The sequence below is a fragment of the Stegostoma tigrinum genome, chromosome 24 (assembly GCF_030684315.1).
Source record: "Stegostoma tigrinum isolate sSteTig4 chromosome 24, sSteTig4.hap1, whole genome shotgun sequence".
Lineage (NCBI taxonomy): Eukaryota > Metazoa > Chordata > Chondrichthyes > Orectolobiformes > Stegostomatidae > Stegostoma > Stegostoma tigrinum.
The window spans coordinates 44,285,735-44,311,280 of NC_081377.1; the positions used below are offsets into that span (position 1 = coordinate 44,285,735).

At 44.9% G+C, this 25,546-nt stretch overlaps 1 protein-coding gene across 8 annotated transcripts in view; it reads right to left on the reverse strand.

Annotated features, from left to right (window-relative positions):
- Positions 1-25,546, reverse strand: part of LOC125464943 (proto-oncogene tyrosine-protein kinase Yrk-like) — a 310,765-nt gene that overhangs the window by 58,090 nt on the left and 227,129 nt on the right. For 7 of the 8 annotated variants that reach the window (XM_048557895.2, XM_048557894.2, XM_048557893.2 and 4 more), the window contains one exon: positions 5,961-6,221. In XM_048557895.2, the coding sequence (XP_048413852.1) occupies positions 5,961-6,210 (250 nt within the window). In that variant the 5' untranslated portion in view covers positions 6,211-6,221. Of the gene's footprint in view, positions 1-5,960; positions 6,222-18,136; positions 18,160-25,546 lie in introns of those variants that run through there. The other variant, XM_048557896.2, reaches the window with a different exon arrangement.

Sequence of the window (25,546 nt, forward strand, 5' to 3'; positions counted from 1 at the left end):
GAAGGTGTTGATGGGCTGACTGCTTAAACCGCTGCAGTCTACGCACTATAGGTAGACCCACAATGTGGGTGAGGGGGGCATTTCAAGGATTTTGGCCCAGTGGCAGTGAAGGAACGGCAATATATTTCCAAGTCAGGATGGTGAGTGGCTTGGAGGGAACTTGCAGGGGGTGGTGTTCCATTGAAACGCAAGATCCTGAGGGGATGTGACTGAGTGGATGTCAAAAGGATGTTCCCTCTTGTGGAAGAATCTAGAACCAGGGTCATAGTTTAAAAATAAAGGAGTGCCCATTTAAAACAGGTGAAGAAACATTTTCTCTCTGAGGGTTGAGGGCCTTTGGCGTTCCCTTCCTCAAAAGGCAGTGGATGCAGAATCTTTCAATATTTTTAAGGTGAAGGTAAATAGATTCTTGATGACCTAGGGGATGAAAGATTATTAGAATATGCAGGAATGTGCAGTTGAGGTTAAAAAAAGATCAGCCATGATCTTATTGAATAGTGAGGTAGGCTTGAGGGGTCAAGTGCCTAATCTAATTCCTTGTTCTTTGTATTTTAGATTTATTAAGCAACACATCAACTCCAGTGGGATTGCTATTTTTGACGTTAAATACTCTCCATTATATGTATCTGCGAGTCATAGAGTCACAGGGCCATACAGCATGGAAACATCTCTTCAATTCAACTTATCCGTGCCGACCAGATATACTAAACTGACCTAGTCCCATTTGCCAGCATTTGGCCCATATCCCTCTAAACCCTTCCTATTCATATACCTATCCAGATGCCTTTTAAATGTTGTAATTGTACCAGCCTCCACCACTTCCTCTGGCAGCTCATTCCATACATGCACCACCCTCTCCATGAAAATGTTTCCCTTCAGGTCCCTTTTAAAATCTTTCTCCTCTTGCTTTAAACCTATGCCCCTCTGGTTTTGGACTCTGCCATTTTGGGGAAAATACCATGTCTATTTACTCTATCCATGCCCCTCATGATTTTATAAATCTCTATAAGGTCACCCCTCAGCCTCCAGGGAAAACAGCCCCAGCCTATTTAGCCTCTCTCTATAGCTCAAACCCTCCAGTCTCAGCAACATCCTTTGGCTTTGTGTTTTTTTACTGGAAAAAACTACATGGCTTCCTTTGAATTGGTAATTGTCTAAATTGTACATGAAACCATAAGGCCATAATAGATAGAATAATGAGCTGTTGGGCAAGATGAGAATATATTCAAGTGCATTGCTTTATATTGTGCTCTTCCCAGTCTTTCAGTAACTGTAATAGCTAGAGTTCTGGGGGCTTTGGATTTAAACATTGTTTAAACATTATTTGTATATATTTTAAGCTGACAAACATTAATTTTGTTGTAAACGGTCAGTAAATGGGACCATTCCACATCTCTAAACAGCCTGAATTTCAAAGATTGTGAGTCCTGTTTGGACAGGATAAAGCTAAACAGCTGAATAAACAGGAATGCAGCCTCGGATCCTTGTACTTATTAAATTTAAAAAGTGATGGAAAAGACAGAACAGAAGCCAATCCATCACTGCCCCGGTTCTGTTTGGACGATCACATTGCTTCCATTTTTAGAGACTTCACTCTTGGGTTGTGAACAATTTTGCAACTTTGCAGAGTGTGAATCTTTAAATGTAGTCAGACGGGCCTGAACACGAAAGGTAGTTTACATTCTGTTTTAGGCTTTGGGCTTTTAGCTCCTTCCTGTCTCCAGACAGTTTCCTTTCATTCAGGAGCTCAGGCCTGTTTCAATCAGGGAAGTTCCTCAGGCATGTGCCCAGAGCGGAGAGCTGCCACCTGGAGTCAGCCACTTGATTATCTTCCCTTATCCAGAGAAAATACACTCTGGAATAATTTTATTTTTGTTTATAAAACAAGTAAACTCTTCCACTGTTGAAACTAAAATGCTGAATGCTAATGGGGAAGATGGCTCAACTGCCAGCTGGTGGAACAGATAGGACCTTAGTTGAACATCTCATGTAAAAGACAGTGCACTGCTCCTTCAGTGCTGCAGTACAGGACTCACTGTTTGCAGTCAGGCTCCTGCAGTGGGACTCAAACCCATAACCTTGACAATGTTAATGACCAAGCCACAGGAGAGCAGGGGCTCAGGTCAAACTGAAGAGTATCCTTGATAGCAAGATGTAGAGCTGGATGAACACAGCAGGCCAAGCAGCATCAGAGGAGCAGGAAGGCTGACGTTTCAGGCCTAGACCCTTCTTCAGAAATGGGCAGGGGAAGGGGGTTCTGAAATAAATAGGGAGAGAGGGGGAGGCAGATCGAAGATGCCTCTATCCAGACAAAGCATCAGGAGCTTTGGCAATCTGGCGGGTGTCAGTGATGTTTAGGTGGAAGAAACAACAGTTGGTGTAAGCCTGGGCTTTGGTTAGGGGAGACTGATAATACGGGGGAAGCAGAGAGGGAGCTGCAGAGGGATGAAGCTAAGGTGGAGCTGGGTGTCCTCTGTACACCTACAGAAGCTGATGGACAGCTACAGCAGATGTCAGGAAGTGTGGGCATGGCGATGAGGAACAGGGAGGGAGATGCAGGGCAACTCCAGGGTTGACAGTGTGGCTCAGGGTGAGATATCATTGCTGAAGGCACTCTGCTTAGGGTTGGGTGAGTAAGAGAAGAAGATTGAAAGTGACAGAAATTCCAGGTAAATGTAGTTGGAATAGAATGGCTTCATCAAGAATGCAGAGAGGGTAAGAAAGAGGAAAACAGGACATCCCAGTTATAGTTAGTTTAATTTCTTTGAACCTGTGCCATGTGAAAAAAAGTTGAAAGATTTGAGAAGTAAGAAATATTGCAGTTGGAGTCAATAGCTTTCAAGGACAGAGGGGAAAAAGAAAACATTTTCCGAAGGGGAGTGGGGAATAAGAATGCACAGAAATGTCTGACAAAGGCTGCATTACATCCCAACACCCTCCAACTCCACATTGAGGGTTTTCCATCAGAGTTCAGGCACACTCAGTCTGGTACATATTGCTTGTTTGAGGGAAGTGTACTTATAATCTGACAGCCATAAGCACAACCCAAGCTGCATATTAAAGTGCCCACTGAAGGGAAAGATCAACTACCATGTGGAAAAGCAAGGTCCAATTAGAGACAGCCAACATGTCTTTGTGCGGGGCAGGTCATATCTTACTAACTTGATTGAATTTTTCAAGGTGACGAAGATGATTGATGAGAGTAGAGCAGTGGATGTTGTTTCCATGGATTTTAGTAAGGCTTTCAACAAGGTCCCTCATGGTAGGCTCATCCAGAAGATTAAGATTCATGGGATCCGTGGTGACTTGGCCATGTGGACTCAGAATTGTCCTCCCACAGAAGACAGAGGATAATGGTGGGAGGGTGCTTTTCTGGCTAGTGGGGGACTACTGGGGTTATGCAGGGATCTATACTGGGACCTCTGCTGTTTGTGATATATATAAATAACTTGGATGAAATCGTAGATGGGTGAGTTAGTAAGTTTGCAGACACGACAAAAATTGGCGCAGTTGAGAAATGTGTAGAAGGTTGTCAAAGGATACAACAGGAGTTACTTCACTTCCAGATTTGGGTGCAGAAGTAGCAGATGGAGTTTAATCTGAGTAAGTGTGAGATGCTGCACTTTGGGAAATCAAATGTTAAAGAAAAGTATATAGTTAATGCAAGGACCCTGAACAGCACTGATGTACAGAGGGACCTTAGGGTTCAAGTCCACAGGTCCCTGAAAGTGGCTGCAAAGTATATAGGGTGGTAAAAAAGGTGTATGGTATGCATGCCTTTATTGGGGAATTGGGCACAAACATCAGGATGTCATGTAGCAGCTTTATAAGACTTCGGTTAGGGCACACTGAGAGTATTGCCACATTATAGGAAGGATGTAGAGGCTTTGGAAAGGGTGTTGAAGAGGTTTACCAAGATGTTGCCTGGATTAGAGGGTATGAGCTATAAGGAGAGACTAAAAAAACTCATTGTTTTGTCTTGAGCATTGGAGGCTAAGGGGAAGCTTCATAGAAGTCTTTAAAATTATGAGATGATAGATAGGGTTGATGGTTGGAATCTTTTTCCCAGAATTGAACTGTCTAATACAAGGGGCATACATTTAAGGTGAGGAGAGTAAATTCAAAGGAGAAATGGGGGGCAAGTTTATCACAGAGAGGGTAGTTGGAGTTTGGAACAGCCACCAAAGATGGTGGTGGAGGCAGGTACAATAGGGGCGTTTAAGGGACTTTTAGATAAGTACATAAATATACAAGGAATGGAGGGATATGGACTAATGGCAAGCAGAAGGGATTAGTTTAATTTAGTATCATATTCTGCACAACATCATGGATGGAAGGGTCCATTTCTGTGCTGTACTGTTCTCTGTTCTTTCTCTTTGTCTTTCTCTCTGTTGTCTGTTCTCTCTCTCTGCCATGTGAGTGTGGGCTGCACCCATGAGGAAGTATGAACACAGCACAGTGGGGCCTTGGCATCTTCAAGCAGACTCAACTGTGCCATCTAGCACCATTCCTGGAGCCTCCAGCCTCCTGCCCATGTCTCCATGCTAACCCCAATCCTGGAGCTTCAAGTAGTCAGATCTATGGGATTTGTGTCAGGTTGAGTTCGAGATTTCCCCATAGTATTTGAGAAAAGGGCAAGACTGGGTCATATAAGCTCAGCAGGATTGACTGGGATGTGTTCCTTCACAGACACACTCTCTCAAGGCTGTAGGTCAAAGCCTACTTTTGCTTCACAATCTTATTTCAATTAAGAATCAACTAATGGACAAAACAATCATTAATTCATTAGATTGAAACAAGGGACATTGGAAATTAGGTACAAGCAAAATATTGTTCAAGGCCTTGGGGCTGAGGTGATTTGACAGCGAGGACAATTTGCTCATTTTACGTTCACTTCCACCAAAACAGCACACAACATTGCAATGGTCTTTTCTGTGATGACAAGAGACTGCAATAACATTTCTGCAGATCTTAACAAATTCAACAATTCTTATAAGAACAAAATCTTGCAGATGCTGGAAATCTGAAACAAACACAGAGCATGCTGGAGAAACTCAGCAGGTCCGGCAGCACCTGTGGAGAGAGAAACAGAGTCAATATTTCTCCGGAATTTCATGAGCTCTGAAGAAGGCTCATATCAGACTCAAAATCTTAACTGGAAATGAAACAGAAATTGCTGTAAAAGCTCAGCAGGTCTGGCAGGATCTGTTAAGGAAGAAACAGAGTTAATGTTTTGGGTCCAGTGAGAAAACCCCATCTGAGGAAGGGTCACTGCACCCGAAATGTCAACTCTTTCTCCTTCACAGATGCTGCCAGACCTGCTGAGCTTTTCCAGCAATTCCTGTTTTGTTTCATGATTTACAGCATCCGCAGTCCTTTCGTTTTTCAAAATCTTAACTGTTTCTGTCTCTAAAGATACTGCCGGAACAATTCTTACTCCCAACCAGAATATTGTTCCTTTTCCCTACTCGCCCTTTATCACAGATATATTTTCTCTTAGTCGTTTACAGGATGAGGGTGTCGCTGGCTGGGCAGCATTTATTGTCCATCCCTCATTGCCCAGAGGGCAGTTAAGAGTCAACCACATTGCTGTGGGTCTGGAGTTACATGCAGTCTCGACGCAGCGAGGTGAGTAGTTTCCTTCCCTGAAGGACATTAGCGAGCCAATTGGCATTTTTTTCCTGACAGTCAACAATGGTAATCAGTAGGCTTTTAATTCCTTTTTATTTAAAAAGTGTATTCAAATTCCAGCAGCTGCTGTAATCAGGTTCAAACCCGGAACGCTACCTTCACTCTCGATTAAAAGTCTGGCAACAAAACCAAGACCATCATCTGCCCCAGTAGAGGGGATATATTTTCTCAGTAAAGGCTTGACCAATGTTAACTTCTCAACTCCTTCTAATGGAATAGTGTGCAAAACATTTGGATGTGGAATGTAATTTCTGAGCAGGGTCTCTAACCTGGTAAGCCTCCACCTCTCGATGGGAGTGAAGCATTTGGGTAGCCAACAGAACCACCAAAGGGAGTCAGTGTTGTATTTGTGGTGTCGTGGAAGCTGTTAAAGTCAGGAATCCTTGTGAAGACTGCAGTCTGGGGCTGGTTGGTGGGGTCTGGTCCATAGCGTGGGTTCGTGTTTTGATTAAAGAACCCGTCCCCATCGTCGGCTTGGGATTTTGTTGATGTCTTCTCTTTACAGTGCACGCAGCCCATTATCTGAAAATCTGTAAATCAAGCAGAAATGGCATTAATGTCAGGCTTCAGAATTTGACACATCAGTTAGTTTGTTCAGGAGTGTTTTGGACACAAAAGGATTGACTGTGATGGCCCATCAGCCAGTCATTCATTGTGGCTGCGGTGAGACCCCCTGTGGTTAACACTATAGACCATAAGAAATAAAAACAGGTGTAGGCCATTCGGCCCCTCAAGCCTGCTCCGCCATTCACTAGGACCAAGGCTGATCTGACATTCCTCATGTCCACTCTCCTGCCCTTTCCCTCGATTCCCAAATGATCAAGAATCTAGCCATCTCAGCCTTAAATATCTACAAGGACTTTGTGCACCCCCCCCCCCCACACACACACACAGGTTCTCTGTGACAAGAAGCTCCAAAGACTGTTGTGCTTTGCATTTGGCAGCTAAGTGTGTGGGTGGGGGTGTAGGGTGTTCTCATTGCGTGGCCCAGATAAGTGTGTGGGTGGGGGTGTGGGGTGTTCTCATTGGGTGCCCCAGCTGAGCGTGTGAGTGGGGGTGTGGTGTGTTCTCATTGAGTGGCCCAGTTAAATGTGTGGGTGGGGGTGTGGGGTGTTCTCAGTGGGTGGCCTAGCTAAGTGTGTGGGTGGGGGTGAGGGGTGTTCTCAGTGGGTGGCCCAGCTAAGTGTGTGGGTGAGGGCGAGGGGGTGTTCTCAGTGGGTGACCCAGCTGAGCGTGTGGCTGGGGGTGTGGGGTGTTCTCAGTGGGTGACCCAGCTGAGTGTGTGGGTGGGGGTGTGGGGTGTTCTCAGTGGGTGACCCAGCTGAGCGTGTGGCTGGGGGTAGGGGGATGTTTTCACTGGATGGTCCAGTGCCACTCACTTCCCCCCAGCTTCCAAAAGGCCTGCGGGCTGGAATACTGAGACAGACCCTGAGGTGGCTCCACACTGAGCACATCATGAATATTCAATTTCAGAATCAACTATTCTAGCTTCCTGATTGGACTGACCATAAGGCCATTCGAGGTAAGAATAGAAGTAGGTCATTCGACCCTTCGAGTCTGCTCCACCTAACCATGAGATCGCGGCTGATCTGATAATCACTGACTCCACTTTCCTGCCTTTTTCCCATAACCATTGATTCCCTTCCTGGTTAAAAATCTTTCTATCTCAACCTTGCATATACTGAATAACCCAAACTGGAAAGCCATCTGTGTTAAAGAATTCCACAGATGCCACTGAAGAAATTCCTTGACATCTCCGAATAAACGTGTGACCCCTTATTCTAATATTATTCCCTCTTATCCTAGACTCTCCATCAAAGGGAAACTACCTTACTGCATCTGCCCTGTGAAGTCTGTTAAGAATCCTATTTGTTTCAATAAGGTCACATCTGATTCTGCTAAACTCCAGTGGATACAGGCAAAACCTACTCAACCTCTCCTCAGAAGACATTCCCTTCAATATCAGCTGAGTGAATCTTCTCAGTGACAGTCTATCTTTCCCTAGATAAAGAGGCCCAAAACGGTTCACAGTGTCCCAGTGGCAAATGGATGAGTTTTTACATCCGGCTTTCCACCCAGGATCTTTGTCACTTCTATAGCAATGAACTTCTTTCAAACATTCTTAGGCCCATGACTGCCACACTGGGTTTAACAATGACTTGCACTTACATAATGTGGAAGCAGGCCATTCGGCCCATTGAGTCCACATCGACCCTCCAAAGAGCATCCCACACACCACACCACCCCCACCCTATCCCTGTAACCCTGCATTTCCCATGGCTTACCCACCTAGTCTGCACATTCCCTGAACACTATGGGCAATTCAGCATGGCCAATCTACCTGAACCCGTATGCCTTTGGAAAGGGGGAAGGTGTCTGAGATGGATTTGCCCAGCATGACAAATGAGGATCAGTTTCAATCATTGGCTGAACAAGGTAGATATTAAAGGTGATGAGCTCAGTTGGCAGCAATCTGACCGACTAACTCAAAAGGATTAGGGGCTCCAGGTCTATTCCAGAGACTTAAAGACAAACTCAAGGTGGATCCTTGCAGTGTGGTACTGAGCGAGAGCCCAGTGTTAATTTCTCGTGAAATTAACAAGATTAACCAAAGCTCTGTCTTCCATATCAGCTGGGTATTATTTCGAGAAAGTGAAGTGAATGCTTCCCCTCTGTTCTGGTTAACATTTATCCTTTAATTAACAAACAACTAAAAACAGATTACCTGGTCACTATCACATTGCTGCAAGATTGCTGTCTGCAAATTATGTGTTGCATTTTCTACAGCACTGACCAGACTGCCAGTGAAGTACTGTGAAATAAAGTGATGTAAGATGTCCTATGCGATTAAAGACACTACATAAATGCGAGTCTTTCATTTTTAGTTCTTGCTTCTGTGTTGTTACAATCCTAGCCAATGGTAGTGTTTTTCAAGTCAGATCCTGGAAGAAGATGTGGCTTTAATAGACTGTAAGTCTCCATTCTGCCATTGTTGTACCATGATGATCAGTCACTGAAGATGTTCATAAGAAGCTGCCAATGTATGTTTAACAAAAGAACATCATGGTTTGTGACATATAAAAGAAAAAAGATAACTATTTTAAATATGTAAGAACTTGTTGAAATGTTCTTATAACAACCATCAGAAAAATGGATTGAGAATTTTACTCTAAACAACAACCTTACAGACACTCAACCCCAGCAAACGGTCATCCCGTTTTCACTGTTAAGTTCCTCATTCAGGCTGTAATTCGTTTATTTTTGACAAACATGTGCCATGAAGGATTTTTTTTTTCATCAAAGCCTCTGACACCCCTAAATAAATTGCAAGCACAGCTCACTTCATTCTTAATGTGTTTTGCTTCTTGACATGGTAAAGCCTTCTGTTTCTGAAGTTTTTTTCTCTTTTACTAACTAATTGGCCTTTCAGGACTTCCTCCAATATTTACCACATTCCGGGTTGGGCTCGCACCATGTGGGGAACACATAGGTTTCAGGACGATCTCCTCGAGGGTGTTCCTTGTTGTCAAGCACTCTGCGCCAGCTTTAGGGACTCAGCAAGGAGTACAGGGTGTTCCCACTGAGTACAAAGTCTCTCTCCCTGCGAGACACCTCCCCACCCACCAACCCCAACTCTCCACTGTCCCTGGACCTGACCTCATTAACCTGTGACCTGTGACTGGCAGATAGCAGGCCACCAGCACATTTAATTTTCCACTTAAGAGCCTGAGTTGGCAGTGAGACAAGCAGGTCTCCCTAATGCCTCAACTGGAGCAAAGGAAGGAAGGCTATAGAACCCCCACTGACCACCTTCCACTGGTTTGATGCCTGCTATCACTACAGAGGGGTACATAAATCTTCACCAACCTTTGTCAGAACTGGGAGAATAGTTTCCCAGGAAGAACAGAAGCAGGCAAAAGAAGGAAATGGGGAAAGAGCAGTAAAATGACCAAAGGCAGGGATGGTAGAAGGTAAAGAAAGGACAGGCAGCAAATGAGACAAGTAAAGAAACACAGGATGGGCCCAGAGAAGCTGAAAGTGACAAAAACTGTTATTCAAATGATGAACTTTTATCAACCTCAAAAAATAACTCTGACTACAGATTTCTCTGATTCACTCATTCTTTCCAGCACTATGTTTTGAATCCTATGGTTTTAATTGAACTAAAAACAATGTATAATTTCATGATTTAATGTCTATGTTTGTTCAACAAAAAAGAAAAACAAACTATTTGCATATCTAATCATTATCTGACGTGACCTTTACGCTTATCACACTTTAATGCATCACTTTCAAATCCAATAGATTGTAAAGGCCAGTAGCTGGTGTTTTGTTAAAGAACCTATTAATTTTGAACTCTTGACCCTTTTGTATTCTCCACTACATTTCTTGCACATAATGTCTGAACCTCTACCACAATCAATGGAAATTTCCCAAATCTCACTCTTCAGGAGCTGGAAATAATTCATTTTTAAAAGGTTTATGGCTCATTTTATTTCCCATTAGCTCTCACTGTAGGCATATTCCTGTTGAAGTGGAAGGCAGCACTGCAGAGATCCTGTCAGTTGTTGTTGCTGTTGGGATAAACATTTTTGTAGATTAGGCATTGTTAATTTATTCTCCTGAACCAGCAAACCCAATCACAAGGGAATGTGATCAGAGATAATGGGAGCTGCAGATGCTGGAGAATCCAAGACAACGAAATGTGAGGCTGGATGAACACAGCAGGCCCAGCAGCATCTCAGGAGCACAAAAGCTGACGTTTCGGGCCTAGACCCTTCATCAGAGAGGGGGATGGGGTGAGCGTTCTGGAATAAACAGGGAGAGAGGGGGAGGCGGACCAAAGATGGAGAGAAAAGAAGATAGGTGGAGAGAAGAGTATAGGTGGGGAGGTAGGGAGGGGATAGGTCAGTCCAGGGAAGACGGACAGGTCAAGGAGGTGGGATGAGGTTAGTAGGTAGGAGATGGAGGAGAGGCTTGGAGTGGGAGGAAGGGATGGGTGAGAGGAAGAACAGGTTAGGGAGGCAGAGACAGGTTGGACTGGTTTTGGGATGCACTAGGTGGGGGGGAAAGGCTGGGCTGGTTGTGTGGTGCAGTGGGGGGAGGGGACAAACTAGGCTGGTTTTGGGATGCGGTGGGGGAAGGGGAGATTTTGAAGCTGGTGAAGTCCACATTGATACCATTGGGCTGCAGGGTTCCCAAGCGGAACATGAGTTGCTGTTCCTGCAACCTTCGGGTGGCATCATTGTGGCACTGCAGGAGGCCCATGATGGACATGTCATCTAAAGAATGGGAGGGGGAGTGGAAATGGTTTGCGACTGGGAGGTGCAGTTGTTTATTGCAAACCGAGCGGAGGTGTTCTGCAAAGCGGTCCCCAAGCCTCCGCTTGGTTTCCCCAATGTAGAGGAAGCCACACCGGGTACAGTGGATGCAGTATACCACATGGGCAGATGTGCAGGTGAATCTCTGCTTAATGTGGAAAGTCATCTTGGGGCCCGGGATAGGGGTGAGGGAGGAGGTGTGGGGTCAAGTGTAGCATTTCCTGCGGTTGCAGGGGAAGGTGCCGGGTGTGGTGGGGTTGGAGGGCAGTGTGGAGCGAACAAGGGAGTCATGGAGAGAGTGCTCTCTCCGGAAAGCAGACAGGGGTGGGGATGGAAAAATGTCTTGGGTGGTGGGATCGGATTGTAGATGGCGGAAGTGTCGGAGGATGATGCGTTGTATCCGGATGTTGCTGGGGTGGTGTGTGAGAACGAGGGGTATCCTCTTTGGGCGGTTGTGGCGGGGGCGGGGTGTGAGGGATGTGTTGCAGGAAATGCGGGAGGCGCGGTCAAGGGCGTGCTCAACCACTGTGGGGGGAAAATTGTGGTCCTTGAAGAACTTTGATATCTGGGATGTGCGGGAGTGGAATGCCTCATCGTGGGAGCAGATGCGGCGGAGGCGGAGGAATTGGGAATAGGGGATGGAATTTTTGCAGGAGGGTGGGCGAGAGGAGGTGTATTCTAGGTAGCTGTGTGAGTCAGTGGGCTTGAAATGGCCATCAGTTACAAGCTGGTTGCCTGCGATGGAGACTGAGAGATCCAGGAAGGTGAGGGATGTGCTGGAGATGGCCCAGGTGAACTGAAGGTTGGGGTGGAAGGTGTTGGTGAAGTGGATGAACTGTTCGAGCTCCTCTGGGGAGCAAGAGGCGGCGCCGATACAGTCACCAATGTAACGGAGGAAGAGGTGGTGTTTGGGGCCTGTGTACGTGCGGAAGTGGGACTGTTCCACGTAACCTACAAAGAGGCAGGCATAGCTGGGGCCCATGTGGGTGCCCATGGCCACCCCCTTAGTCTGTAGGAAGTGGGAGGAATCGAAAGAGAAGTTGTTGAGGTTGAGGACAAGTTAGGCTAGGCGGATGAGGGTGTCGGTGGAGGGGGACTGGTCGGGCCTGCGGGATAGGAAGAAGCGGAGGGCCTTGAGGCCATCTGCATGCGGAATGCAAGTGTACAGGGACTGGACGTCCATGGTGAAAATGAGGTGTTTGGGGCCAGGGAATAGGAAGTCCTGGAGGAGGTGGAGGACATGGGTGGTGTCACGGACATAGGTAGGGAGTTCCTGGACCAAAGGGGAGAAAATGGAGTCCAGGTAGGTGGAGATGAGTCCAGTGGGGCAGGAACAGGCTGAGACGATGGGTCGACCAGGGCAGGCAGGTTTATGGATTTTGGGAAGGAGATAGAAGCGGGCCGTGCGGGGTTGGGGAACAGTGAGGTTGGAGGCTGTGGGTGAGATGTCCCCTGAGGTGATGAGGTCATTAATGGTGTTGGAGATGATGGTTTGGTGCTCGGGTGTGGGGTCATGATCGAGGGGGTGGTAGGAGGTGGTGTCGGAGAGTTGGCGTCTGGCCTCGGCGATGTCGGAGAGTTGGCGCATCTGCCCCCACGATGAGGCATTCCACTCCCGCACATACCAGATGTCCAAGTTCTTCAAGGACCACAATTTTCCCCCCACAGTGGTCGAGAACGCCCTTGACCGCGTCTCCCGCATTTCCCGCAACACATCCCTCACACCCCGCCCCCGCCACAACAGCCCAAAGAGGATCCCCCTCGTTCTCACACACCACCCCACCAAACTCCGGATACAACGCATCATCTTCCGACACTTCCGCCATCTACAATCCGATCCCACCACCCAAGACATTTTTCCATCCCCACCCCTGTCTGCTTTCCGGAGAGATCACTCTCTCCGTGACTCCCTTGTTCGCACTACACTGCCCTCCAACCCCACCACACCCAGCACCTTCCCCTGCAACCGCAGGAAATGCTACACTTGCCCCCACACCTCCTCCCTCACCCTTATCCCAGGCCCCAAGATGACTTTCCACATTAAGCAGAGTTCCACCTGCACATCTGCCAATGTGGTATACTGCATCCACTGTACCCAGTGTGGCTTCCTCTACATTGGGGAAACCAAGCGGAGGCTTGGGGACCGCTTTGCAGAACACCTCCACTCGGTTCGCAATAAACAACTGCGCCTCCCAGTCGCAAACCATTTCCACTCCACCTCCCATTCTTTAGATGACATGTCCATCATGGGCCTCCTGCAGTGCCACAATGATGCCACCCGAAGGTTGCAGGAACAGCAACTCATGTTCCGCTTGGGAACCTGCAGCCCAATGGTATCAATGTGGACTTCACCAGTTTCAAAATCTCCCCTTCCCCTACTGCATCCCTAAACCAGCCCAGTTCGTCCCCTCCCCCCACTGCACCACACAATCAGCCCAGCCTTTCCCCCCCCACCCACTGCATCCCAAAACCAGTCCAACCTGTCTCCACCTCCCTAACCTGTTCTTCCTCTCACTTATCCCTTCCTCCCACCCCAAGCTGCACCTCCATCTCCTACCTACTAACCTCATCCCACCTCCTTGACCGGTCCATCTTCCCTGGACTGACCTATCCCCTCCCTACCTCCCCACCTATACTCTCCTCTCCACCTATCTTCTTTTCTCTCCATCTTCGGTCCGCCTCCCCCTCTCTCCCTATTTATTCCAGAACCCTCACCCCATCCCCCTCTCTGATGAAGGGTCTAGGCCCGAAACATCAGCTTTTGTGCTCCTGAGATGCTGCTGGGACTGCTGTGTTCAACCAGCCTCACATTTCGTTATCTTGGATTCTCCAGCATCTGCAGTTCCCATTATCACTCACATAACAAAGTGTGTAGCTGGATGAACACAGCAGGCCAAGCAGCATCTCAGGAGTACAAAAGCTGACGTTTCGGGCCTCAACCCTTCATCTGATGAAGGATCTATGCCCGAAACGTCAGCTTTTGTGCTCCTGAGATGCTGCTTTGCCTGCTGTGTTCATCCAGCTACACACATTGTTATCACAAGGGAATGTCATTGTTTCATGCTTTGGACACACCATTTAATTTGGAGGCTATTAGGAGACTGGCTAAGGGGAAGCGATGGCCAAGTTGTATTATTGCTGGGCTATTTATCCAGAGACCTAGGTAATATTCTGAGGACCTGAGATCATGGCAGACAGTGGAATTTGAATTCAACAAAACTCTGGAATGAAGAGTTTACTGGTGACCTTGAAATTATTGGCAATTGTCAGGAAAAATTCACTAATGTCCTTCAGTGAAGGAAGTCTGCCATCCCTCCCTGGTCTGGCCTATATGTGACCCCAGGCCCACAGCAATGTGGTTGACTTGTAAATGCCCTCTGGGCAATTAGGGACAGATAATAAATGCTGGGCCAGCCAGTGACATCTGTATCCTGTGAATGAATATAAAAAAACATTCACCATAAACCAAAAGAACTGTGGATGCTGTAAATCAGGAACAAAAACAAAGTTGCTGGAAAAGCTCAGCAGGTCTGGCAGCATCTATGAAGGAAAAATCAGAGCTAATGTTTCAGGTCCAGTGACTCAATGTCAGGACAGGTGGTGGCAGGGAAAACATCAGTTTATTTGCAGAAAATAGGGAGGTGGGTGGGGTAGGGTGTAAACGATAGGATAGAGCCCAAAGAGAGAGAAAGACAGTTGGTCAGACAAAGGAGTTGCTAATGATCAGGTTGGGAGGGTGAATAGTTGTTAATGGGGACTATTAGTGACTAACAACAGGCAGGCTATGTGGTAACAAACATTCACCATCCATTTCTCATACTGTCAGCCTTGTCTGTATGCTTTGGCGGGGTGGGCAGCTTTCCCCAGTTCTTGGCCAATATTTATCAGTCAATGAGAGATTTATTGTCAAAATTCATCATAGATGTTTAATATATATTTATAGTTCTGGATTTGGATTTTGGCAAATAGATTTTGGTTATCCTTATCATCTACTGTGGTGCAAAGGGATGCCAATATCTGATGCAACAAGGGAATTGGTGGTGGGTACATTAGTTAAGCATTAAGTAGGTATGAATTATTGTATAAATAGGGGTTGATAGTAATCAGAGTCTTGTGGAGTGTGGGTAACTGAACTGCAGTTCTCATTAGAAGTGTAGAGTCAGACTTTGTTCGAAAACTGATATTTTCTAATGTCTTTTATTGGTAGCAGAGGATGGTGGAGTCAAAAGGTAAAGTTTTAGGGTATGAGTAATGCAGCTTTGTTTGCTGAAATGAGCCTTACAAGTAGTGAAAGAACCAAGTTACAGTGTGGACCTGGGTTATCTCTTTCTGAATGAGGAAACAAAGTGTGACCTTAATACTTGCATTACAGAACTGACACAGGACAAGAAGCAATGCTTTCTTTTCACCAGTTACAGCCTGATGACTTGAACGTGATTTGAATAGCTAGTTAACTTTCACTGATACCGTTCATCCAAAAAATGAGTATATCAGACATGAGTAGATTTTGACAAATTTTTAAAAAAGCTGAGTATAGTATCATGGAATAACACATAATGGAATTCAGTGGATCACATGCAAGACTGCAGAAATTTCATTTCCAAATTTCCCAACCCATGCTGGGAGTTTCATTCGTGGGAGTTGGGTGTCTGTGGGTGGCTTAGCATTTCTTGCCCATCTCCGATTGCCCAGAGAGCGCTTAAGAATCAACTAGTGGACTATGGATGGCCAAGGCAATCTCTTTTGGTACTTATTTCAAATCTCACATTTATGACATCTCTTCTGTGAACAGCAAATGGAATGGACTCACTAAAATACTACCAAAGTTGCTGAGTGAAAAGGATTCAGGCAAAAATGAGGAATTGAGAGTTCCACTAGTTGCACCACCAGTTACAATATTGTACAAAAATCTGAAAGAATGGTCATTCCTTTTCAAATAGCTGGAATCAATAATTTATTAGCATGGATACAATGCCCAACGAAACACCACTGTTAGTAAGTAGGCCATCAGTGAAGGAAGCACAGTTGAAACTGGAAATCACAGCAGGTCAGGCAGCAACAGAGCTCTGATGAAGAATCAACTGGACTTAAAATGCTAGCTCCCTTTCTCCCATGGATGCTGCCTGACCCGCTGTGATGTCCAGCAACTTTTGGCTTCAGTACAGATTCGAGCATATGCAATAATTTGTTCTCACACTTGAAACTGGGTACAGAAAACAACAAAGCTCTGGTATTTGGAAAATCTGCGAACCTGCAGTTTACACCATTGAACAGTATTCCTTTACTGGAACATAATCTCTCCAGCAAAGGAATTAAAGAAGTATTTTTGTCATCGAAAGGTAGAAATTTCGAAGACAAAATCCCAATTGTTAAATTTGCATTGGTGATTTGGCCATCTGTTCTCCAAAATGTTAAAAAAAAGTTGAGTAAACGATGAGGAATAAATGGGGAAAATGATAGGTTCACAGAAGAGATGTCATAAATGTGAGATTTGAAATAAGTACCAAAAGAGATTGCCTTGGCCGACAGAACATCTGCCTTTTGCAAGAGATTTCAACAAGATAGTGTCAAGGATTTTATGGTTTGCTGCAAGGAAAACATTTTCATTTTATATTTATAGATTTTACAGCCAGATTTTGTCAGTCAACAATAATTCATAGTTAGGATAAGAAAATATTTGTGAATAGGTAATGGAAAAGTGAATATGGACTGAACTTGGACCACTGACAAAATTTCTTACCAATAATTGGAGGGGCGGGGAGTTTACTAATGTTGAATTCAGACTTATGTGTGTGAAATTGAAACATAATAGTTACAATATCAGCAGCAAAAAGCCCTTTAGCAATGGGGTATGTGAAAGTAACTGTGCAGCTCGGTTCACAATAAACAACTGCACCTCCCAGTCAAGAACCATTTCCACTCCCCCTCCCATTCTTTAGATGACATGTCCTCCTGCAGTGCCACAATGATGCCACCCGAAGGTTGCAGGAACAGCAACTCATATTACGCTTGGGAACTCTGCAGCCCACTGGTATCAATGTGGACTTCATCAGCTTCAAAATCTCCCCTTCCCCCACCGCATCCCAAAACCAGCCCAGTTCGTCCCCTCCCCCCACTGCATCACACAACCAGCCCAGCTCTTCCCCTCCACCCACTGCATCCCAAAACCAGTCCAGCCTGTCTCTGCTTCCCTAACCTGTTCTTCCTCTCACCCATCCCTTCCTCCCACCCCAAGCCGCACCTCCATCTCCTACCTACTAACCTCATCCCACCTCCTTGACCTGTCCATCTTCCGTGGACTGACCTATCCCCTCCCTACCTCCCCACCTATACTGTCCTCTCCACCTATCTTCTTTTCTCTCCATCTTTGGTCCGCACCCCCCTCTCCCTGTTTATTCCAGAACACTCACCCCATCCCCCTCTCTGATGAAGGGTCTAGGCCCGAAACGTCAGCTTTTGTGCTCCTGAGATGCTGCTGGGCCTGTTGTGTTCATCCAGCCTCACATTTCATTATCTTGGATTCTCCAGCACCTGCAGTTCCCATTATAACTGTGCAGTAATGGGCAAAATGGTTCATAAAATATTGGCAGAGTTGCCAAACTGTGTATTATTGTCTGTCAGTCTGGAGTCACACGTAGACCAGACTGGGTAATGATGGCCTAAAAACCATGAGTGAACCAGATGGTTTTTTTCCCCAAAAAAATCACTTCATGGTTATCATTAGACTTTTAATTCCAGATTTTTAAAAATTATTGAATTCAGATTCCATCATCTGCCATGGTGCGATTTGAATCCAGCCTCCCAGAATATTACCTGGGTCTAGCTTAACAATAGGTAATACCATTAGATAATATCATTCAGCTATCACCTCCCTCTCCTATTAATGCCATCACAAGACTGACAATTCCCACCTCCACAATGCCCCCCCACCCTGATTTTACTCCTAGCTCCATTTATTTGTTGCTGAAAGCCCTCTTTATGCATTTGTTGCCCCAAGATGTGACTATTCTGATGTAAACCTGCCCTATCTTCCACATTCTACCCTTCATAAACTTGATGTCATCAAACACCCTGCTTCCTTAACTCACAAGTTTCAATTCCCTGTCAACCCTGAACTGACTAACCTGTGTTCTTGTTTTTAAAGTTCTCATCCTTCTTTTCAAATCTCCATTTGGTCTCACCCGTCCACAATTCTGTAATCGCTGCCAGCCTCACAGCATTCTGCAAAACCTGATGTATGCCAGTTTACTTTACCTCACTAGCTGCTGTAAGCTGTTGTTTCTAACCAATAAGCCAGTAACTTTATAGTCTGTGAACCAGTTACTGTGTGCCTCCTATAAGGAAGTGGGAAGTACCGGAAGAAGAGATGGAAAAACAAGTTCTGACAAGCAAACAGATCATCTCAGCAAACCCTATGGACAGGCCATTGAACTGCCTTTTCAGATTTTGTGTGTGTGTGTGTGTGTGTGTGTGTGTGTGTGTGTGTGTATCGTGCCTGTGTGCATGCATGTGCAAGTGTGTTGGAGAGATACAGTGAAGCTAGAAGGGGAAGGAATTTCAACTTGTAATATGTCGACGGTTTATAATTGTTTACCTCGGGGTTGAACATAACTATTTGTAATAAGTAGTATTTCTTGTCAAGGACAAATACCTGGTCCTTACTTTTTGTTTGCCTGGCTTTAGACAGATGGGGGAATGAGGGAATTTTGCACACTTTGCTGACATCTTTAACTACTGTGATGATTCTAGCAATGTCAGAACATGATCTCTGGCACATTACCCCATTGAGGGGTAACAAACTTCAGCATACATGAAAGCAAATCGCAGAAATCTCTGACAAATCTTGAAGCCCCATTATTTACCTTATAGAACATATAGAACATTACAGCACAGTACAGGCCCTTCGGCCCTCGATGTTGTGCCGACCTATCATACCGATCTCAAGCCCATCTAACCTACACTATTCCATGTGCATCCATATGCTTGTTGGGTCACAAAACGATCTAAATGAACTAAGTCCCTTGGCTGGTGCAGGCAACCCATTGACTCCAAAACGAGGTCTCAAACACCATTTTAACAATAAATCGCCATGCCTACAAAAATACTTGCTAGTAGATTTTTAACTTGTGATGCATAGAGACCCTGTCGGTTACAATCTCAAACAGCAGAAACTCAAAGCCACAGCAAAGAACATTAAAAATGATACGTAAAACCCCACAGCCTACCACAACATCCTGACTGAAACAAGTGGAACTGACTTCAATCTGAGTCAATGTCACAGGGAATAAAACAAGGAAATCCAAGAGTGTGATAAAAATAACAGACAGAAATCAGAAGTCATATTGTCAGCTTGTGAGAACATACATTTATTCTGATCTATATATCAGGAACTAAGGCAAGGTAACATCTGCTTTGTTTGAACTAGAAGTTTGAGAGTCAAATTCTTAAACTTATATAAGTTCAAAACAGGAATGAATGACGCAGCAAACTATAGAAAAAAACTCGTTCCATGCAGCCAACTAATACACTTTTCAATCACATTGAGATTCTAATCTATCCAACATTGGACATTTATACTGAATCTTATCATCTATAAACCAGCAAAATATATTTGACAAACAATCTCCCACAGAAGCCCAACATTTATTAATCCTGACAAAACCTGAATCTGAAAGGACTATGATATATGTTCAAATACTTCCACTAAACTAAACAAAGACCAGAGCTGAATGAAATTCAATGACTGCCAAGAATTGGAATTTATTTTTCATATTTATCTCTTTCTTGTCTCCTTAAAGTTATAATCAGCTGTCAGGAAAATTGTTTGCACTGAACAAGATGAAGAAAAACCAAGAGCTACAGTGCAAATTCCGTCCAAGTAATTACTGCCAAAATAATAAAGCTACAGCTTTCAGTAAGGAAATAGATTTGTTAGCAGGATGGGGAAACGTACAATTCTGGTCACCACCCCAGCAGAGGATGTGGATGCTTTGGAGAGGGTACAGAAAAGGTTTACCAAAATGTTTCTTGGTATGGGGGATTTTGGCTATGAAGAAAAGTTGGATGGCTGAGTTAGTTTTCACTGGAACGCAGGAGGTTGAAGGACATCCTGATAGAAGTGTATTTGATTGTGAATGACATGGGTAGAAAAGAAAGTATGAGGCGTTTTCCCCAGGTGGAGGTGTTAATTATTATGGGATACAATTTCAAGGTGTGGGAGGAGGTGGAGTTTAAAAGAGATGTGCGAGGCAGATTCTTCACACAAAGGACGGTGAGTGCTTGGAACGTGTTACTGGAGGAGATGGTGGAAGCAGATACAATAGCAGCATTCGAGAAGCACCTGGATTAACACATGCATAGGAAGGGAAAAGCAGGATATGGATCCTGTAAGTGAAGACAGTTTTAGTATGGAAGGGTAAAATGTTTCAGCACGGGCCTGGGGGGCCATGGGACCTGTTCCTGTGTTGTATTGTTCTTTGGAAAGAGGAAATGGTACAAGTATCACAGGTCATGGAAGATCTGCCTCAGCACACTTCTATCCAATCTGCTTAACCTCATGTGCAGGAAGAACTGCAAAACATGCCACAGATAATCCCAAATACCTAAAGGCAATCATGGGAAACTGAAGGAATCTGTCTGAATCGACAACACTTATTGTTAAATGTGACCAGTACAGCCATGCTTGTCTGAACTGTGGAATAAATCTGATGTATCGTACGCAGATTATTTTTGTCTTTATACACTTCCTTCCCAACCTTATTTTTAAAATCCCTATTCCGACAAAAACATTCTTACAGTTCACTTTTAAAAAGGCTGTACAATACAATTTGCAAAACTAACCTTTTCGCTGTACGTGGGTTCAAGTGACCACAATAAATCATACCAAATTAAAAATAACCAAGATAGGTTTCTGATTATCTGTACACGTTAGAAAGATGATTCCTCAAGTAAACAAGGGTTAGTTCTGGACCATCAAGAGGAAAAAAATCTACTAAAACTACCTGCTCCAGGAACAGCTAAATGAAGAGAGGAAAAAAGAGTGTAGGTTTTGTTTTTAGGAAAAGGATGATTAATTTATCACATCCTTGCACTGAAAGCCTTTCAATGATTTTATCCACACCGAGAGCATTGGTAATGTTTTAAATTATGAATGGTTCAGGATCAAGATCAACATTTCCACTGATCACAGATTTGCAGCATTAGGGATTCATATTTAAAGGGTCAAGAAAAGAAAAACAATAAACAGGAAATTCAGGAGAACTACTTTTATATATTTTCAAGGTGGTAATTATGTGGAATACACATGGAAGAAATCCTGCTGGGATTCTAGAGGGAACTGGGTGGTTTTATATTTGTAACTGAATGGAATTCAGGATGTTAGAAACACACTGAAGGATTACTGCACATAGATGGGCTTGACGGACGAAGATGTCCTCTGAGCTGAAATGAGTACTGCTGTAATGAAGACACGGCTATACCAAATTTCAATTCATTGGTTGGCAACAAGACTGGGGTTCAAAATTTACTTTTTTCAGAAAGCATTTGACAAAGCGCATGTATTCAGATGGATAGAAAACTGGCTGGCAGAGAGGAAACAAACAGCAGGAATTCATGGGTCCTTTTCAAATTGGCAGGCAGTAACTAGTGGGGTGCCTCAGGGATCAGCGCTGGAATCCCAGCTATTCACAATATAGGTTAATGATTTGGATGAGAGGACAAAATGTAACATCTCCAAGTTTACAGATGACACCAAGTTGGGTGGGAGGGTGAACTGTAACGAGAATGCAGAGATCCTTCAGCATGACCTGGACAGGTTGGGTGAGTGAGCAAATCAATGGCATACGCAGTATAATGTGGATGAATGTGAGGTTATTCACTTTGGAGCAAAAACAAGAAGGCAAATTTCCAACTGAATGGCTGTAAATTGGGAGAGGGGAGTGTGCAGCAGGATCTGGGTGTCCTTGTGCACCAGTTGCTGAAGGTAAGCATGCAGGTGCAGCGGGCGGTAAAGAAGGCAAATGGTAATGTTGGTCTTCATTGTGAGAGGTTTCGAGTACAGGAGCAGAGATGTGTTGTTACGGTTATACAGGGACTTGGTGAGACCACACCTGGAATATTGTGTGCAATTTTGGTCTCCTTTTCTGAGGAAGTATGCTCTTGCTCTCGAGGGAGTGCAGCGAAGCTTCATCAGGCTAATTCCGAGGATGACGGGACTGTTGTACAGGGAGAGAGTGACAAAGTTAGGTTTGTCTTCGCTGGAGTTCAAATGAATGAGGGGGGAATCTCACGAGACTTGTAAAATTCTAACAGGACTGAACAGGGTAGATGCCAGGAGGATGTTCCCAGTCGTGGGCGTCACAGTCTGAAGATTTGGGGTAGCTGATTTAGGACACAGATGGGGAGATATTTCTTCACCCAAAGAGTGGTGATCCTGTGGAATTCATTACCACAGGAAGTAGTTGATGCCAAAAATATTGAGTGTATTCAAGAAGCAACTAGATATAGCACTTGGGGTAAATGGGATCAAAGGTTATGGGGAAAAAACAGGATTTGACTATTGTCGGAAGATCAGCCACTATCATGAAGAATGGCAGAGCAGGCTTGAAGGGCCAAATGGCCTCCTCCTGCTCCTATCTTCAATATTTCAATGTAAATAAGAACTGCCAATTTTTAATAAATCACCTCATTTTGATATCTCTTTGTGGAGTGAAATGGTTTTATGAAAGATAGAAACAAAAACAGAAATTGCTGTTCAGACTCAGTTGATGGGACAGAATCTGTGGGAAGAAACAGAGTTAATGTTTTGAGTCTAGTGACTCTTGAACTGCTAGCAGCTGGGAAAAAGTGGTACTTATGCTGAAGACAAAGTTAGGTGGGTGGGTGGAAGCAGGTGTGGCTGTAATGATTGTACTGAGATCAACCAGGTAGACCTCCTAGAATATGATTTCCCTGACTGGGGCTGTTAATCTGGTCCAACCAGGGATCCCTGGCTGACAGATAAGAGCAGGAAGTGTCAGACACCCTGTTCACTCTGACAGCTGGTTCTGAGGGAGCTGGATCAGTGGCAAGGACTCTCCGTATATAGATAAAGAATGTGTTGATTGTTGATTGATTGGTTGAATGTCACGTGTACCAGAGTACAGTGAAAGGTTTTGTTCATGAGTAGTACAAGCAGATCATACTAAGCAAAGACGTACAGATCAAAGGTTATAAAAAAAACTTAGACAGGTTGTATTGCATAGGGCATGTGCTACACGAGATCAATGTTGCAAGATCAGTGTTGTTCGAGAACAAAAAGAAAGTTGCTGATTTACAGCATCCACAGTTCTTTTGGTTCTTATTCAGTATTATTCAAGACTGGAGAATTCACTCATAAGTCTAATAACAGCCAGGAAGATACTATTCCTGAACCTGTTAGTGCGTGTGTTCAGGCTTCTGTATCTTCTGCCTGACGCAATAGGCTGTAGGAGATCGTTACCGGGGTGCGATGGGTCTTTGATGTTGGCAGCTTTCCGCAGCAGCCAGCTGTGTAAATGGAGTCCATGGATGGAATTGTATCAGTGATAATGGGAACTGCAGATGCCGGAGAATCCAAGATAATAAAATGTGAGGCTGGTGTCTTTTGTGCTCCTGAGATGTTGCTGGGCCTGCTGTGTTCATCCAGCCTCACATTTTATTATCCATGGATGGAAGGTTGGCTTCTATGGTCCGGGCTGTGCCACCACCTTCTGTAGTTTCTTATGATCTCGGGTGGAGCAGTTACCATACCAGGCTGTTATGCACCTAGACAGTACGCTTTCAATGGGGCATCTGTAGAAGTTGGTGAGGGACCTCATGGACATGACAAATTTCCTGAGCTGTCTGAGGAAGAGGTGTTGTTGTGCCTTCTTGACCATCTCATCTATGAGGAATGTCCAGGTCAGGTTATCAGCTGTCGTCACTCTGAGGAACTTTGACGCTCTTAGCCCTCTCTACCTCAGTTCTGTAGATGTAGATGGGAGCATGTCCTCTTTTCTTTCTGAAGTCGATGACCAGTTCGTTAGTTTTTCTGACATTGACAGGGAGGTTATTCTCATTGCACCATGTCACCAACTGTGGAGTTATTTCAGAGGAAGGAGCAAGGTGAATAGACAGGTGGAGATGGACCTCACAGAGAGAGAGAGAGAGAGAGAGAGAGAGAGAGAGAAAGGGTAGGTAACAAAGGAGATTATAGAAAGCAGGCCAGGTCAGAAGAAAAGCTGAATAAGTAATAATAATAACTGTGAGTAGGAGGGAATGGATGAGCAGTACGGAAAGCATACCATATAATATGCTAACAGGCTGCGGAGCAGGTGACAAAGGGTGACTGTACCATAAACAAGGCATGCCATAGCAGGATCGGGTGTAGGGGGGTTTGGTAAAAAATATGAAAGAATGGAATCAGGCTGGAAAGTTATTGAGCTAAACATTGAGTCCCAACACGGGAAATTAAAGCTGACGTTTCGGGCCTGGACCCTTCATCAGAGAGCGGGATGGGGAGAGGGAACTGGAATAAATAGGGAGAGAGGGGGAGGCGGACCGAAGATGGAGAGTAAAGAAGATAGGTGGAGAGAGTATAGGTGGGGAGGTAGGGAGGGGATAGGTCAGTCCAGGGAAGACGGACAGGTCAAGGAGGTGGGATGAGGTTAGTAGGTAGGAGATGGGGGTGCGGCTTGGGGTGGGAGGAAGGGACGGGTGAGAGGAAGAACAGGTTAGGGAGGCAGAGACAGGTTGGACTGGTTGGACCATCAGAATTAATATACGAGAAGCCTGTTCAAAAGTCTGATAACAGCAGGGAAGAAGCTGTTCTTTAATCTATTTGTACTTCTATATCATCTGCCTGAACGAAGAGAGTGGAAGAGAATAAAACCAGGATGGGGGGAGGCTTTGATTATGTTCGTTGCTTTCATAAGGCAGCAGCAAGTGTAGATGGCGTCAATGAATGGGAGAGAGATAATGGGAACTGCAGATGCTGGAGAATCCGAGATAACAAAGTGTGGAGCTGGATGAACACAGCAGGCCAAGCAGCATCTTAGGAGCACAAAAGCTGACGTTTCGGGCCTGGAGCCTCCTTCAGAAGGGTCTAGGCCTGAAACGTCAGCTTTTGGGCTCCTGAGATGCTGCTTGGCCTGCTGTGTTCATCCAACTCCATACTCTGTCAATGGATGGGAGGCTGGTTTGTACTATGGACTGGGGCTGTGTTTACACTTCTTTGTGGTTTCTTGTGGCCTGGGAAAGAGCAGCTTCCATATCATGCTCTGATGCATCCAGATAGGATATTCTTAGCTCTAACTCAGCTTTTCTTCTGTCATGGTCTGTTATCCATCATTTGCTTGTTTACCCACCCCTTTCATATTTCTCTCTCTCTCTCTTTCTCTCTCTCTCTCTCTCTCTCTCTCTCTGGACTCCACATATCCAGGCACCTCATCAATCCCCCGAGCCCAACCTTCAATTTCATCCTCGCATAAATACCACTTTTTCCTAGTTGCAACAGTTCTGATGAAGAGTCAGCAAAC